At 35.7% G+C, this 16063-nt stretch overlaps 1 protein-coding gene across 1 annotated transcript in view; it reads right to left on the bottom strand.

Moving 5' to 3' along the window:
• Positions 1-12127, bottom strand: part of LOC113225645 (cytochrome P450 4d2-like) — a 17253-nt gene extending 5126 nt beyond the window's left edge. Inside the window, exons 1-10 of the mRNA XM_026458013.1 lie at positions 12116-12127; positions 11839-11952; positions 10673-10779; positions 8601-8691; positions 7935-8123; positions 6089-6158; positions 4011-4201; positions 1881-1990; positions 337-470; positions 21-121 (exon numbers count right to left, since the gene is read on the bottom strand). Of these exons, the coding sequence (XP_026313798.1) occupies positions 21-121; positions 337-470; positions 1881-1990; positions 4011-4201; positions 6089-6158; positions 7935-8123; positions 8601-8691; positions 10673-10777 (991 nt within the window). The 5' untranslated portion in view covers positions 10778-10779; positions 11839-11952; positions 12116-12127. The remainder of the gene's footprint in view (positions 1-20; positions 122-336; positions 471-1880; positions 1991-4010; positions 4202-6088; positions 6159-7934; positions 8124-8600; positions 8692-10672; positions 10780-11838; positions 11953-12115) is intronic.
• Positions 12128-16063: the final 3936 nt, after the last annotated feature.

Here is a 16063-nt window from a genome sequence, read left to right as displayed (position 1 = left end):
AAATATAAAACAATTCATACCAGTATCCTGACTAATTTGCCTTTCAATAAAAGGTACGGATGGATACAGTCGCAGGGATTCTTTAATGACACATTCCAAATATTTCATTTGTTGTATATCTCTGAAAACGTAAAATTATTAAATTACTCGTTTTGACGGCAAATACACGGTTAAAGTATTAACGTCAAAAATTCCTTTAAAAAAAATCCACGACGATATACAACGCCAGGTTTTATAGTATTCAAACGCTAAATCCGTATTGTCGTGATGCAATCGCGCGTTTGTATCGTTGTTAAAAGAAGCCACGCGTTTTCGCTCTTATTGTAGAGTACTTACGAGTAGGTTGGGTCGTTAGACATATCATTTCCCAGTACAGATATTTGTTCTTGTAAAATTTTCTCTTGAACCTCCTTGTTGTTAGCAATGCAAAATAGGCTGAACACAATGCCAGATGTGGTCGTGTCATGTCCCTAGAACAGCAGCAATAAAACAGACACAGTCGACGCGAGACGGTGCATATGTAAACAGTAGACCTTATACTTAGTTTAGGATCGTCTTTATTGAAGTGGCATAAATCAAATGAAATCATTTATTTTCAGGTCATTCTAGACAATATAATGCAGAGTTATACAAATATGCACTTGAAATAAGACAAACCTTGTTAATATACCTAAGGTTTAACCAACTAAACAAAAGATACATTGCAAATGTTATGAAAAAATAATAGAAATTAGATATTATATCTTTCTGACAAGTAACTAAAAAGGTCGCATCAGCACTGTTTCGTCAAATTAAATAAATAAGTGAATTAAAAATCCTTTCTTTTCTTCAATTGAAAACATACAAGACAGTACAATTGCTTAAATCTATATCGAAGAAAAAGTAAAACCCGTAAATTTGTCGGCGAGAGACGGATATCTTTTCAATTAAGTATTATAATGAATAAGACACCTTGGGGCACTTTACTCACTAAATACATTTACGTACCTATTACAGAAATAACAATTATCAAACCTCAAATGACATACGGACCTCCCGACCATCGACCATACTGCACTTAGCATGCTATGTGCTAAGTGCAGTATTTTACTGTATACATAGCATACAACGGGTAGAGAATGGAATTAAAACGAATTTAGACTGTTTATAAACAAAAATAACAATCAAATTTGAGTACAGACTCATATCTCAGTTTTTCCAGAGAACTGCTACTGCTGTTGCCACTTTGCCTATTTCTGCCGCAGTAATGTAAAGCAGTAATGACAGCGTTCCGGTATTTGAAGGGTAAGGGTGCTGGTGAAATTACAGGCACATGGGACTTCTCAACTTATATCTCAGGGTGAAGAGTGCAGGGGCAGTGCAACTGTAACGGTTAGGTGTGTCGCTTACCAGCAGGCGCACGACTTGTACATCCCATTACTTAGTATAAAAAAAGCATCTTTGGTAATACATTGGGCAGTCAACCCTACCAGCTACAACGCGAAGAATGTCATTTGTGCTGCCATGGATAGATACCTACTTAGCCATGTGATAGCTCTCATAAAGTAAAGTCAAACGTATATCTTTTTTTTTTCGTGTGGAAATCCTCTTAGGATAACTTTCTGCCGCGGGGGCAACGGAGGACTTCTACCAGCTAAAGGAAGAGCTACGTCCTCCCCCTCCCCTCCTCACGTACTCCTCACGTCTAGAGCATCACTGACCCTCACCGTACGTCGCCGCCGAGCGGAATCCTTCCTCTTCCGGTCACGCTCGACGCCCTCCTTCTCCTCCATCACCGCTTCACAGAAGGAGACATGGATAGATGGATAGACAGAGGATGCCTCATGGGAGAAACGTATTGCAATATTTTGTAACTTAAAAAGAGTAATAAATTATGTTACCTCAAACATAAATGTGTCAACTTCTTCTCGTACACTCACATTATCGATTTTTTCTCCATCTATCTCGGCTAGTAACAGTAGATCTAGGAACGCGTGTTTGTTTTTTATTCCTAAAACAGAACAGTATCGTAGGTTATCTTTAATTATTGAACCGTAACTTAATGACAATGAACGATAAGTGAATTTAATTAATATGTAATGTTATCTTTGTTCAGTAGTGGATGTCTTACGTCTTAGCTATATTTTAAGCAATTTGAGTGCCTTGTTATGCACTGAATACTCTTCATAGTATGATTAGACTAAGGAAAAAAAGGAAAATTCCGCCTGGTTGGCGTATCAATCCCTGCACGGCTCATGGAGCGCAAAGTTCTAATATTATTATTTTTATCTACACACAATCATAAACTCTCTATAATGTGTTCAAAAACCGCAAATTACGACCAGCATAAAGATAAACTGTTTTGTTAGAACAAATTTCTTATCTGTGAAAATGTTATTATTGCTTCATTAATAACATCGAATTCGATGTTATTATTATATTCAAATTTCGAACATCTCTGAAAAACAAAACAATTTCTTTGGACCTCAATTCTAATATCAGTCGAGATGAAGTTTTATTCGGAATGAAACGTCAATAGTAAACAATTTTTACAATTTCACACGTTACTTGATATCGACCGATATGATAGTTGGGGCCATTTTAGTTTGTCTCTGAAGTAAAAATAAAAACTATGGTTGTGTGACACGCGTGGGAAACGTTTGTATTTGCCGGGATTCGCTCTGGACCTTTTGGAGGGAAAAGTGTCGTTTTTATTTTGACTTTCAATTATTTTGTGAAATCTAGTTTAAAATGGAATAGGATGGTGCTATTGTGCCTTAATCGAAGATTAAAACGTGAAATTATACGAATCTCGAACTAAAATACCCGTATCGGCCCGTTTTAAGGAATCCCGAGTCAATCCAAACACGCTGCCTCAAATTGCCTATCCTCTTTGTGGCGGCCATATTTACAGAAACATATTTAAACTTCATGTTTAGGCTGATGGCTTTGCCAAAGCCTTAATAAAAAAAATAAAAATAATTGTATTTGCCGCCATTTCGCCAGTCGAAACATGCGGTTCCTGAACACATCATAGAGAGCTTATAATATGTGTGTAGACAAAGCAGTGTATGTAACTGTACATAATTAGGCATTAAAACACGAGTGTTTTCATTATGTAACAGTCACATAAACTACTATAGTAATACCGTACGAATTCTCGTGCTATATTGAAATAACTTTGCTATAGTACCGGCACGCTATGATGGCCGTTTTGACGTTTGTCTGCTAATCAATTTTCGTATTAATTCCTAACTTCCTTGAAGAAGTTATTTAATATTACGACACAACTCGGCACTTGTTTTTCGAAATTCGAAATTTAAAAAAAATGAAACGTCATATGGGATCGCTGGCCAGCTCAACTTGTACCTCCGGCAAACTCGCATCAAAGCTCAATGTAAAACAAAGCAGTTTCGAATTGACGTCATAACTTTTTAATCAGCTATCCCGTGCAATACTAGTTTTAAACCTAACATAAGCGGCTCGCATTTGATTATATTTTTTTCGATAATGAATTGAGATTACACCTCACTATTGTAATTTCTCAAAACGGCCATCACTGCGTGCAGGTACTGTAAATGCAGTACTAAGTACTGATATTTTTATACAGATAATCAGTACAGAGTCCCTACTAAAAAAAAAGTTCATGGATTTACATCTATTTGCCAAGTTTCATTGAAATTGGGTACCGGAAAGTGCGCGAAACCGGAATCATCCCCCTAGTTTGCCATCCTTAGAAGTGGAATATTTTTTTCAAATTTAAATGGGACCAATATTGAGATATTAACTACCTAACAAAAAAATAATCATCAAAATCGCTTACGCGAGTATTCGCGTAAAATACATACAGCAAAAATACAGTCCTCCTAGCGACATCTCACGCTATGCAACGCGAGTGCACCGTGAGATTATGTGAATGTGTGCGTTCGTACACAGCGCGCGGCGTGCACGCCTACAGCGGCGTTGCTACGTTTTGTTTGGAGTTACCTTTCTTACAGTACGATAGTAGCATATAACTAAATTAGGATTACCATATTCGGAAATAGGACTAGAATTTTCCATATTATCTAATTGTCGCCGTCTAGCCTCAATCACTTTGATAGACTGGTCATGTAAAACCTTTAGTGCTCTATCTTGAACTCTTTTCATGGACATTAAATTAAAAATTGGATCGGACGATGCGAAAGCGTTTCTCATTCTATAAGCCAGTACGTTAGTTAAGCTGAAAAAAGAAAAAAAAATTGTATTGGGTTTAAATGGCTTTTTTGCTGTAGTGCCACTTATGAGGACATAATATTTCTGCACTTAACCAGGTATCTTTACAGCTAGGTACACACATCAAAAAAAGTTTGCGATCAATAGCATAAGCTCCTATAATTCTTTAAATTTAACTTTATCAAGAAAAAATCTATGTTGTATGCTTTCTTTAAATAGGAATACCCTGTTTGAAATTAAAATATAAAACTATTTTTTATTATTTATTTTAAAAAATTGAGCCATTAATCATAATGTAATAGTGATAGAAATTTCATAGAAAGAAAAAGACTGTTTAATTAAACTTAAACAACAATTTATTATTAAAAGGTGTGAATTCAATATAAAATAACTCCTCCCCTGGCTCGAATACATGCGAAGATCCTCCTGGGCATGCTGAGGATCAAGTTATCCAGCATTTCCTGGGGTAACCTATCCCATTCTTCAATAGCGGCTTCCCTGAGCTCTGGAACTGTCTGGGGACGTGGCTCACGGTTCCATACTGCTCGTTTAAGAGCATCCCATACGTGCTCTATTGGGTTTAAGTCGGGCGAGCCGGCAGGCCAGTCTAATCGTGTGATATCGTATTCTTGAAGAGCAGCATTGACTCGTTGAGCTCGATGTGCGGGCGCATTATCATCGACCAGTACAAATTGGTGCCCATGGTTTACTCGGAATGGTCTGACGATATCATCAATAGCAACTGCTTTGTACATGTCTGCTGTCATGAAGCCCCGATACGGGATCAAAGGCGTTCTAGCTCCAATCATAATGCCACCCCAAAAGGAAGCCGATTTTCCGCCTTGCTGAACTGTTCCAGTGGCAGTTCTTTGTCTTTCACGGTCGCCTGGTCTTCTCCAGACACGGACACGTCGGTTATCTGGATGAGTGCTGATTCGGGATTCGTCAACGAAGAGACAGTTTTGCCAAATGTTTTCGTCCTCACCTTCTTCATTTTGCCGAAGTCTAGCCCACTGCAATCTTCGTTGTTGACGTTGCCGGGAATTGAGCGGAGCTCGCCAAGACCTCCGTGCTCGTAATCCAGCCTGGTGCAAGCAATTGCGAACGGTCTGCGTGCTAACTTCAAGCCCAGAGGCGGCCCTGACTTCTGCTTTTATTTTAGTGGCGTTGATTGTTGGATCACGGGCTGCCAGCAATCTAATATAGCGCTTTTGGGCAGCTGTCAAAACAGTTGGGCGACCGCTGCGGGGTCGGTCAGCTAAATTCCCCATTCCGTGATACCTCTGCAACGTAGCCACGACACAGGATTGGGATATAGCAAATCTGCGTGCTATTACTCTCGTGGTGTATCCTTCTTCCCTCAAAGTTACTATTCTAGCTCGTAAAACCTCTGATAATCCTCTTGGCATTTTTTCAATCACAACTTTCCGCGAAAAATATCTTGAATCGCTTATAATTGACTAAATCAGATTTCTGAATGTGCGTAAGCTAGGACTGAAAGCCTTTTTATATGAAAAAACAATTGAACGGGGTCATTGTTTTATGTTCTAATTTATTTTTAAATAAAGAATCTAAAAAGAAGAAAAAATCATAATATAATCTACAGTAACAAAAAATATTTCAGTTTTTCGAAGTGATCGCAAACTTTTTTTGATGTGTGTACCTACTAGAAGTCAGACAGATATGTCGCTGTATTGATTGCAATAAAAATACTCCACTAGTTTGTTATTATTATTGACACAGAGATGGAACAAACACAATGAAAAATTCCTTCGATATTTATTATTATTATTCTTGCTCGATCATTAACTTATGTTAATTAATTATCATTATTTAACGACGTCTTTAAATAAATGGGTTTTAATTGATTTATAAATAAGTATTAAGTTCTCACTCTTTAATGGCCTTCACGTACTGCGATTCACTGTCATTTTGGGCGCCGACAGATACTCCCATTATGGATTCTGTAATTCACTAACATGATTATCATCAACTTATTACACCTATTGACCATGCCATTTGGCCTGATATGATTTGGATGATACTTCACATATCTTTCAAGAACCATCTCTGGCATCACGGTGTATTTCTTCAACATTTGCAAATGTTTTGTTTGCATTCTGCGACGGAATTCGATGCCATTACAAAAAAAACTTTCAAATGCGAAAAGGTTACAAAAAATGCATGTTTTTAATTGTGCTTACATTGTATGGAACCAAAATATTATCAAAGCTTTTTTAAACATTTTGCATTGTTTTTTTATGTTAAATTTTATTTATTATCCTAATGACATCGTTTCGACACACAACCATTTGTATAGTTTTTGATGCCATGATAACATTGTACCTAACAGAGCATTGTAACATTACAAACAGGTAGATTTTTTTGGATTTTTGAAGAACTTATATGTTTTTTTTATACTTGTTATCATATTTTGTATGCACATGTCAAACAAAGCCGATTTTTATTTATATATGAAAACAAAAACAATTATTAAGTGTTATGATTGCGATAACACATCTATTGTTAGAAAAATTTTATGGCGGCTAAAAACTTACAAACAACTATCTTTTCACTTCTACCACAGCCTTCACTCCGAACTAAGATTTTTTGTTTTTTATTAAATTCTACACAAATTAATCTCCTCAGCAAAATCTAAATAGAAATAAAAAATCGATTTCTTAAATAAAACAGGGTTGACCACAATATATTTAAAAAAGTATAAAGTAGCTTTTGATCGTTGAGGATAGTTATCATGACATAAAAAATGGTTGTTAATAGTTCTTTCAATTGTTTTGTGGATTGTGGGTGAATTTTCTCATAATATGAAGAGAAGAACATGTTAATAAACGAGTTTGAGAAAAATGTTTGTGATCTGTGTGGATCTATGAGATGAAACAGACAGCGAGTTGTTTGTTTCCATTTTTGATGTCGAATTCAAACTCCGAGTATAACTTGAAAAATCAGAGAACGTTAATCTTTTCACTTAAGATCTAAATTTAACTCCATGAGGTCAATGATTAAGCCGGGTACTCATCAGCGATCTGTAACTGTAACGTGATAGATACAGTAACGAGGTACTAGTGTGTACGCTTGAAACAGTCTTTAATAAGACGCGACGGCGACTGTGAACCACACGTGTTCTGCTCGCGGCAAGTTCGCGAACCACGTACACACTATGACTTTTGGTAACATAACGTGCAACGGTTACGGTTACAGCTCGCTTTAGAACGGCTTCAGAACGGTCCAAAGTGTCAAACTTGGTGGGGTTTTGACTGTACTGGCGCTACCGGAGATTCGAATATTCTCCTCCTTCTTAACCTCTTAATTAACCCGTTCATTGACAATAACGGTGTTTATAGTAAAATTAAATATCACAATATAATAAGTACGGAGTACCCCGTTAATCTATACGAGTCTAAAAAAAAAACAACTACGGGTTTTACAGTACAATTTCCAAATGCTTTCTGTGTAGTGGCCGCCAACTACTTCTTCAAAATAGAGAAGTAGCAACAACATATTGAAATTATTTAATGATTTAAACTGAACCTTATTGTACCTACCAATATAAGCACTATGGCACAAAGAAATATATTTTTGTGTTTGTATTGTCCATGAGCAGGTTAAGAAATGACTATGCCTACTTGGGCTTCGAATGGGAATGAATGAATTTAAAAAAATAGTTACAAAGCCAATATCAAATTTTGACCAAATGCTATTAATAAAAACTAATAACAAACCTGTTACATTATCAAGAGCAGTTAAAGCAATTATGGGGAATAAGTCAACTGGTTCTCCCTGAGCGGCGTATGAGCGAAGTTTTTCTGTTAAGATTTTTCCACTTTTTACGAAAACGGGCAGAAAATTCTGAAGTATGTTGAAATGAAAAGCGGGAGTCAAGAATTTGCGATGATTCTTCCAACGGCGACCTAAAAAACGCGATTTATCTCTACATATTAATAAAATATAAATACAAAAAATACAAAATAAAAATATCTTTGACCATCCAAATGTAAGGTCGGTTTGACTTAGCAAGAAAATATTTTTTTATGTTTCCCAGTCTTTTTTGGATCGTTTTCAAGAATAGTGGTCTCTGCCTAATTTCTGTGGCAATTTTTATAACTTGAATATTATTTGTATATATTTTTTTATAATATCAAGTGACCGGACGAACAAGGCTACACGCCTGTCCATACCAGTTGCAGTGTCACTCAGAGCTTTAAATCTCAAAGACCTGAGGAGCACTGCCACTGTGCCCGTCACCCTAACACATAAGTTAACAAGTCCCATGTGCCCTTCAAAACCGGGACACAGTAATGCTGACATTACTGCATCATTCATATACATACAATTATGCAAGTGTTGATGTCCTTCTTAATCGTGTAATTAATGTAATTGGTATGTACCTGTTGATGTTAAGAGACCTTGACCAAGCCATGGGTGCAGAAAATCATAGGATTTTCCCTTAGAAAGAAATTCCGTACTTGACATTATAGCCTGGAAAACGATTAGTTATTTTTAGATCGCTTATGAAATTAAAATGCTGCGCAGATGGAGCAACTTTGATCATCGAGTTTCGGTAACTAGTAATCCGCAACTAGCTGTTTACGACGTTTTTCATATAATTTCAAGAAACCGCGCAGACGTAGCAACTTCATTTGAGAGTTTTGGCTATCGACTATAGTTTTCGACTGCCGAAATCCGTGATTAAATAAATTCTCAATTGTCGCACCTAGAGACTTGCACATTTGTACCGGATGTCTCCAGTTGCCAGTTTCCGCGACCGGCAATCGCAACTCGAGAAGCAACTTCACTCCCTCCTCGTCCCCCGCAGCGTCAGTCTTGGCAGTGGATTTCGAAAGTTTATTTAAAATTGCGGCAACCGGCAACTAGACCTTTTAGTTGCTACAACCGGCAACCGTTCGTGGAAATTTGTAAAAAGTTGCCAGTTGTGTCAACTAAAGTTGCTACATCTGCGGAGCGCCTAAGTAATCACTAATCACCTCACAGAGAATGTAATTTACATATAATTTTATTGAAAGCGCAATAGAAAACGAACCTCAAAAGTTTGTGTATTTACGTCTCTAGTTTCACTGGAATCAGTTACCGAACGGAAAGTGGGTGAAATCCAATAAATTGGATTCATCCCCTAATTTGCCACGCTTAGGGGTGGAACATTTTCTTCAAATTTGAATGGACCTGGGTCGTTTTCAGATAACCTCCGAAAATGTGACCCTTTCAATAATTTTTATGTTATTACATGATAACCAAAATTAAACAAGGTGCAAAATATTAGGCTGTAGAATTAATTCAAAGGTAAATGATCACTGACTGCCCATACTAGAAAAAATGTGTATTATGGGTGTCAGTCATCATCCGTGACAGCTTACAACCTTGACAGGCATTATGAACTAAGTGCTGTATTTAACGTTTAAATATAGTTAATTAAAATAATGTAATATAAATAGATACAATTAAATTAATGTAGTACGTTTATCTCGTGTGTGTGTGCGTGTGCGTGTGCGTTAGCGTGCACGTGCGCGTGCGCGTGTGCGCGTGCCTGTGGGTGTGTGTTTGTGTGAATCTTGTACGAGGGCGATTTGTTAAATACGTTACTTTAAGGTTAAATAAAATCTTTTTTCAGAATTTATTTTTATTTCTTAGTCTAGAACTCTTGGATAAACAATTGAAGTATCGTTTTAAGAATTAGCACGAAAATAAAATGGAAATAAAAATTAGGTGAGGTCGATATTTGTTAAGGATGGAGACGGAATTTCGAGTATCCGTTTCTCGTCTGCAATCAGAACATCAAAACTTGCTGAGCTATGATAACAACTATTGCCACTTGGCCCTATGAGACTTTTTTACCGATATGCTTAGAATAATAACGCATAGAATGATAGTTTCATATCAAACGAACTGTCACAAGTGAGCCAAAAATCAAATTCATGTAGGCTAGTTTTAGTAGTAGGTTAATTTTCGGTTTTAGTGAATATTTATATAAAAATACAAGTTGAAACGCGTTTCTTCCTTGTGTGTGGAATGTGATGTTAGTATCTATTTTATGTTTGTCTGACGTATTTTTACACTCATTTACCGCACATTTAGTCATTTTTAGCTAAAATTCTTGATCTGTTCGCGGTGCAAGTAGTCCTTGAGCACTGAAGGCCCGCCCGCTCGTTTAGGCCCTTTTGGCGCGCTCCAAGTTGCCTCACTTAGCGTGTGCGGACTAGGTTTCTATGCGTTATTATTTTAAGCCGATATGCATCAAATGACGAAGTAACAGCTCAAACAGAAGCTTATTTTATAGTGTGAGAAAAAAAGAAATTTTTTTAATGGGTTGAAGAAGTCGCTGGTGAAAAAAGGTTCTGTTTTTTCTGAAATTCACGGACTTATCAAACCGCCCTCGTAAAGGTAAAGTCATACCTAAGGATAAGAAAAATACTTCTAAGTATTGTTTATAAGAACATTTACTTACTTCAATAAATTTTACGTCGCTTATAAGGAAGTATCGCTGCGAGAGAATGTAAAAACGCGAAATACCGCCATACTTTTGTGATAAATATTGAATATTTTTTACCATAACTGAAAAAAAAAGAATGACAAAGCTTGTAAAGGGAGACAAGCACATGACATCTCAATCTCAACTTAGGTTCATTATACACGGCGCCATCAAGCCGCGCGCCGAGCCACCGCAGTTGTGACTACAACCCTTGCAACAAAATTGTTTACACACTTTCATACACGCACCGTGGCGGCCGCGTCACTCGAAACAATCAATGTCAATTTAAATGTACTATTTTCGTTGATCACGCCGTATGGGCTTCACCGCTGCAGTCGCGCCGCTGCCGCTGGTGCCGCGGTATGACGCCGCGGAGCTATAATGTACTTTAGCCTTAAGATTTAAGAGGCCATTTTTCGGACATCAGCTTTTTATTCCAAAATCTTATAGAGCTAATGATTTAAAATGCTAGAGTAGAACTCTCGAGTGACAAAAGTGCCTAGTAACGAGGAAAAAATACTTCTCGAATATTTTTGAAATCCGGATGAAGTGAATTAATTACCCTGAAACTATTACTAAAAATGGCATATGTAGTTCGTAAATACATTTTTATTTTTATTTTAGAATTTAAAAAGGGTACAATTTTCTTATCTTAAACATAGTCCTACAAAACGGAAGGATCCAAATGAATCTCAATTCAATGGAATGTTAAAAACTGGTAGGTACCTACTTACTATGATTAAGTTCTTAAATAAAATAATTACGTTCATGACCATTTATTATTTTTTTCACTTTATACGGATAAAATTTTATGCAGCTTTCAAACTACACACTGGTACCACTCGAAAGTTTTAGTCTAACGTTTTAAATCTATAAGTTTATAAAACAAAAAGTCGATTTTGGAAATATGACTTTTATAACAAACATGCGCTTGCAGTAGGTATGAAGGATCCAAAATCCAAAATGTCGAGCTTGCAATGCTCATGATTTTATAATAGAAATGTTAATGAAATTTTAGAAACAAACAAATAAATACTTGTACTCTTTGAATAATAACGCTTGTACAAATTTACTGTGGAAATGACAATTGCGATAATATAAAAAAATAATAATTATTATCTACGTAATTTTAAATAACTTACCTGAAGAATCCCCGAGAAACAAATGTCCATTTCCTATAACAGGAAGAGGGAATGGCCCAGGAACTGAAAGGCTTTTCGCATCCTTAATTAATTTTAACCAAGAAAGTAATATAACTGCAGCCAAAATAAAAAGCAAAATTAATAAGAACATTTTATAAGTGCTGTGCACAGAATTCACGATTGCTCTTAAACGGCGCTTGTAAGTATATGAAGTCAGCTGTTTAAAGAAACTATTTATAAAGGGTATCTAATATTCATTAAATAATAATTCTGTCACCGTTAATTAAAAGGGCTCATGTTACACTTTTTCTAAAAATGAATTACGTATACTGCCGTAATCAGCCAAAAATAACTCTTATCTGCCACTATTTTTATTTTTATCCTACGTGGATTAGGTATGAAGCTATCGTAACAGAAAAGGACGTAAGTACCCACATTTTTATGGTGAAAATAAGTTAAACGGACTTCTTTACAAAAGAAATTGGTAAAAGGCCGTAATTGCATATAATACGTATACGGCACATCGTTTTAATTACCACTTTCAAATTTTAATTACAAGTCACATTTTTTAAATCTTCTTCAGTCAAAGCTCTACATGTATGTAGCTATTGTAAAATGTTAATTTCTCAAATGGCGGTTACGCAATACTCACATAAATTTAAAATAAACTGGAAGTGTTACTTTTCATTTAAGAAATAAAAATCTTGAAAATATCAAGCTACGACATTGAAGACAAATATTTATTGCCCTTTGATCTTATTATTACACTATCGTTAACAAAATTGTAATAACGCTAAGATGAAAAGGCATAAGGGTCACATGCGGCCATCTTACCTACATATAGTATTGAGTATTTTACGAACATTTATTACTAAGTTAAAAAAGGGTAACAATATTAAAACAATGATGCATAATAATAAAATATTTTAATTCCGTATTCCGTGTATTATATATAAAGTGTCTATGTTTTGGAAACAGCAGACATTTTTTAATTTAAATTCTTTAGACCTTAGAATAATAACGCATAGAAACCTAGTCCGCACACGCTAAGTGAGGCAAATTGAAGCGCGCCCAATGGGCCTACACGAGCGGGCGGGCCTTCAGTGCTCAAGGTCAACTTGCACCGCGAACAGATCAAGAATTTTAGCTAAAAATGACGAAATGTGCGGTAAAGGAGTGTAAAAATACGTCAGACAAACATAAAATAGATACTAACATCACATTCCACAAGGAAGTAACGCGTTTCAACTTGTATTTTTTTATAAATATTCACTAAAACCGAAAATTAACCTACTACTAAAACTAGCCTACATGAATTTGATTTTTGCCTCACTTGTGACAGTTCGTTTGATATGAAACTATCATTCTATGCGTTATTATTCTAAGCTTTAGACATTATTTTCTCGGTTTTGAGTTTTTGTCACAAGTGTAATGGTCCTTTCAACTATAACGGTGGCAAAGTTGGTGTGAGAGAATATATGATATTTAAAATGGATTCAGTAACTATTAAGACACAATTTATATTCCCGCGGATCGGGATGGAAGCTAATTGTTGTAACGAAATTGTAGGTATATTTAGCATTATCATGTACAAACTAGATAATCAACTTGACATAACATACTAGACAACGTGACAAACTAGATGGCGTATAAACTAGGTAAATTGATGAGCCTACACGCGTCTAGCGTTTCATATTACCTTCATACTACCTACATTTATTTTCTTTCCTTCTAACGCAGGTTACGCTAAATATAATACCTAATTATAATATAGGTGCAGTATTTTGTAGAATATCTCATCGTACAAGCTTTTAGGATTTAAAAAAATACATTAACACACAATAAAATACGATGTGTAGAAATTAACTAGAAAAAGGAAATCTCAAATTACCTACTTCAATTCGGTTGTTCATGTTCAATGAAAAAATATCTTTGTGTATTTTTAAGTACGTAATTCACTTGTGTATTGAGTATGACATTTCCAGGTATGTAGTATGTGTGTTCCAACAAAGTTGACCTTGGTATACATACATACTACTAAAAAAAAGGAAGGAAAAATACGTATTTCTAGTTTTCTTTAGGGGTGTTTTTAAATCCTGTATAAAATCGTAAGTGAAATTACGTGAACAATGTTTATGATTCGCTCTGGACCTTTTGGAGGGAAAAGTGTCGTTTTTATTTTGACTTTCAATTATTTTGTGAAATCTAGTTTAAAGTGGAATAGGATAGTGCTGTTGTGCCTTAATCGAAGATTAAAACGCGAAATTATACGAATCTCCAACTAAAATACCCGTATCGGCCCGTTTTAAGGAATCACGAGTCAATCCAAACACGCCGCCTCAAATTGTCTATCCTCTTTGTGGCGGCCATATTTACAGAAACATAATTGTTTAGGCTTTGCCAAAGCCTTAATAAATTAAAAAAAAAAACAATGTTTATTCCTCCATTCATTATTATATTCATTCATAGATAACCCACATCATAGGTCCATGCTTCTTTTATTTTTTTCCATCCTCTAAGGTCCATGCCCACATCCTCTCCAATTCTTGTAACTCTATCGACAATAGATTGATAGATTGTCTGATTAATAAGCAAAAAACTAAGACACAAAAAAGGAGAAGGTTATACGTTCTCTTGTATACGGTCTAAGCAATAAGGCCTTTAATTAAACTCAGGCTTGGTTTATAAAAACAAAATTCTATGGATTAATATAGTAGATAAATTTACAAGAATTGGAGAGAATGAGGGTTATATTTTTTTGTATCTGATGGAACAGTATACATGTTTGACGTAACTCCACTTAATATATAATAATTCTTCCATGAGGGCTGCGAAATTTCAATAATAAACGAGATAAGCAATCTTCCAAAGCATTCAAAACCTTTAGCAATGAAGAAATTAATTGAGTTATGTAATCCATAAGTGTATCTTTTTTCCGTAGAAAAAAGACGTAACACTTTATTCTAAAATAATTTGGAAAGGTACAATTAAATGCAGTTGCTCTTCGACGTAGGGTACATAGAACTGATATATTTTCAATTTAAATAGTTTTTGCTCGCCCTAAAAAGTAATCTAATAAAAGTAGTTATGCCATTTTTCCTTGGGCGATGCGAAATAGATTTTGTAAAATGATCTTTTATGTTTAAACAAGATACATTGGGTAGAATAGAATGTAAATGAAAGCATTGTTTATGTCTTAAATGATGGAAAAAAATAAAATACATAAACAATGCGTGAACACAGGTGGAGTAAGCCGATAACCGAATGGTGGCCAAGAAATGGATATGGAAACGTGAGACGTCCTGTAGCGAGATGGGTGGACGACATGGTCAAACTTGCGGGTAGTAGATGGATGAGATTAGCACAGGATCGTGGTGGATGGCACAAACTACGGGAGTCCTACACCCAGAAGTGAGTGGAGTCGGGCTGTGGATGATGATGATGAAACTATGCTTACATCTGTTCTATAGCCAAAGTTTTTTGTCTATGGAAAACGAAGAAAAGGCTCTATTGCTTTATGCCAAAGCCGATAAAAATCTACAAAAAAAATGAAAGGAGAATTGTAAGAATTTCGTATTTTATTTGTAAACAAAACAAGTAAAATGTCCTTTAATGCTTTTATATTTCCAACCAGAGTTCCAACAATATTCAAAGGTATGATAAATAGTTAATTGTTTGTTGTGTGCGTGTTTACTGGTTATAATTTTGAGGTTATGTTTCATTCAATGTTATCGTAATTCCTGCCGACTTATTTTATAGAATTTGTTCGTAATGCAAGTAAGAAGACTGGAGGTAGTACAAAGAACACGAACTGCAAGGTGAAGCCGAAGCACAGAGGTTGGAAAGTGCAGGACGGTCACTTTGTTCAGGCGGGGCATATGTTAGCCACACAGAACACTACCAGATTCCACCCAGGTCTAAATGTAAGCAAGTTATAACATAGTGTTAACATATAACTGTACTTCTTAGGGTTCCTCTCCTATCGCAGGTTGGATAATATCATGGCAATCCTGACTTTGGAGGCTGCCGCTCTATAGAGGGAAGTGTTAATGTAGCCGAACTATTTATATCAAAATTTGGAGTAATTTGTACCTACTTATTGTTCTTCCAGCACTTAATGGAGTTCATAAGCCCCACTTTTTTCTTCATTATTTTTTGAGTACTACGTACGTACATTTATTACTCCTATATTTGTAACCCGGTCATACTACGAGATTCTCAAAAT

This window comes from Hyposmocoma kahamanoa, unplaced genomic scaffold, assembly GCF_003589595.1.
Source record: "Hyposmocoma kahamanoa isolate Upper Pololo Valley unplaced genomic scaffold, ASM358959v1 169, whole genome shotgun sequence".
Taxonomy (NCBI): domain Eukaryota; kingdom Metazoa; phylum Arthropoda; class Insecta; order Lepidoptera; family Cosmopterigidae; genus Hyposmocoma; species Hyposmocoma kahamanoa.
Note: the sequence above shows the minus strand (reverse complement) of the source record. Positions and strands in the feature narration are given on the sequence as shown.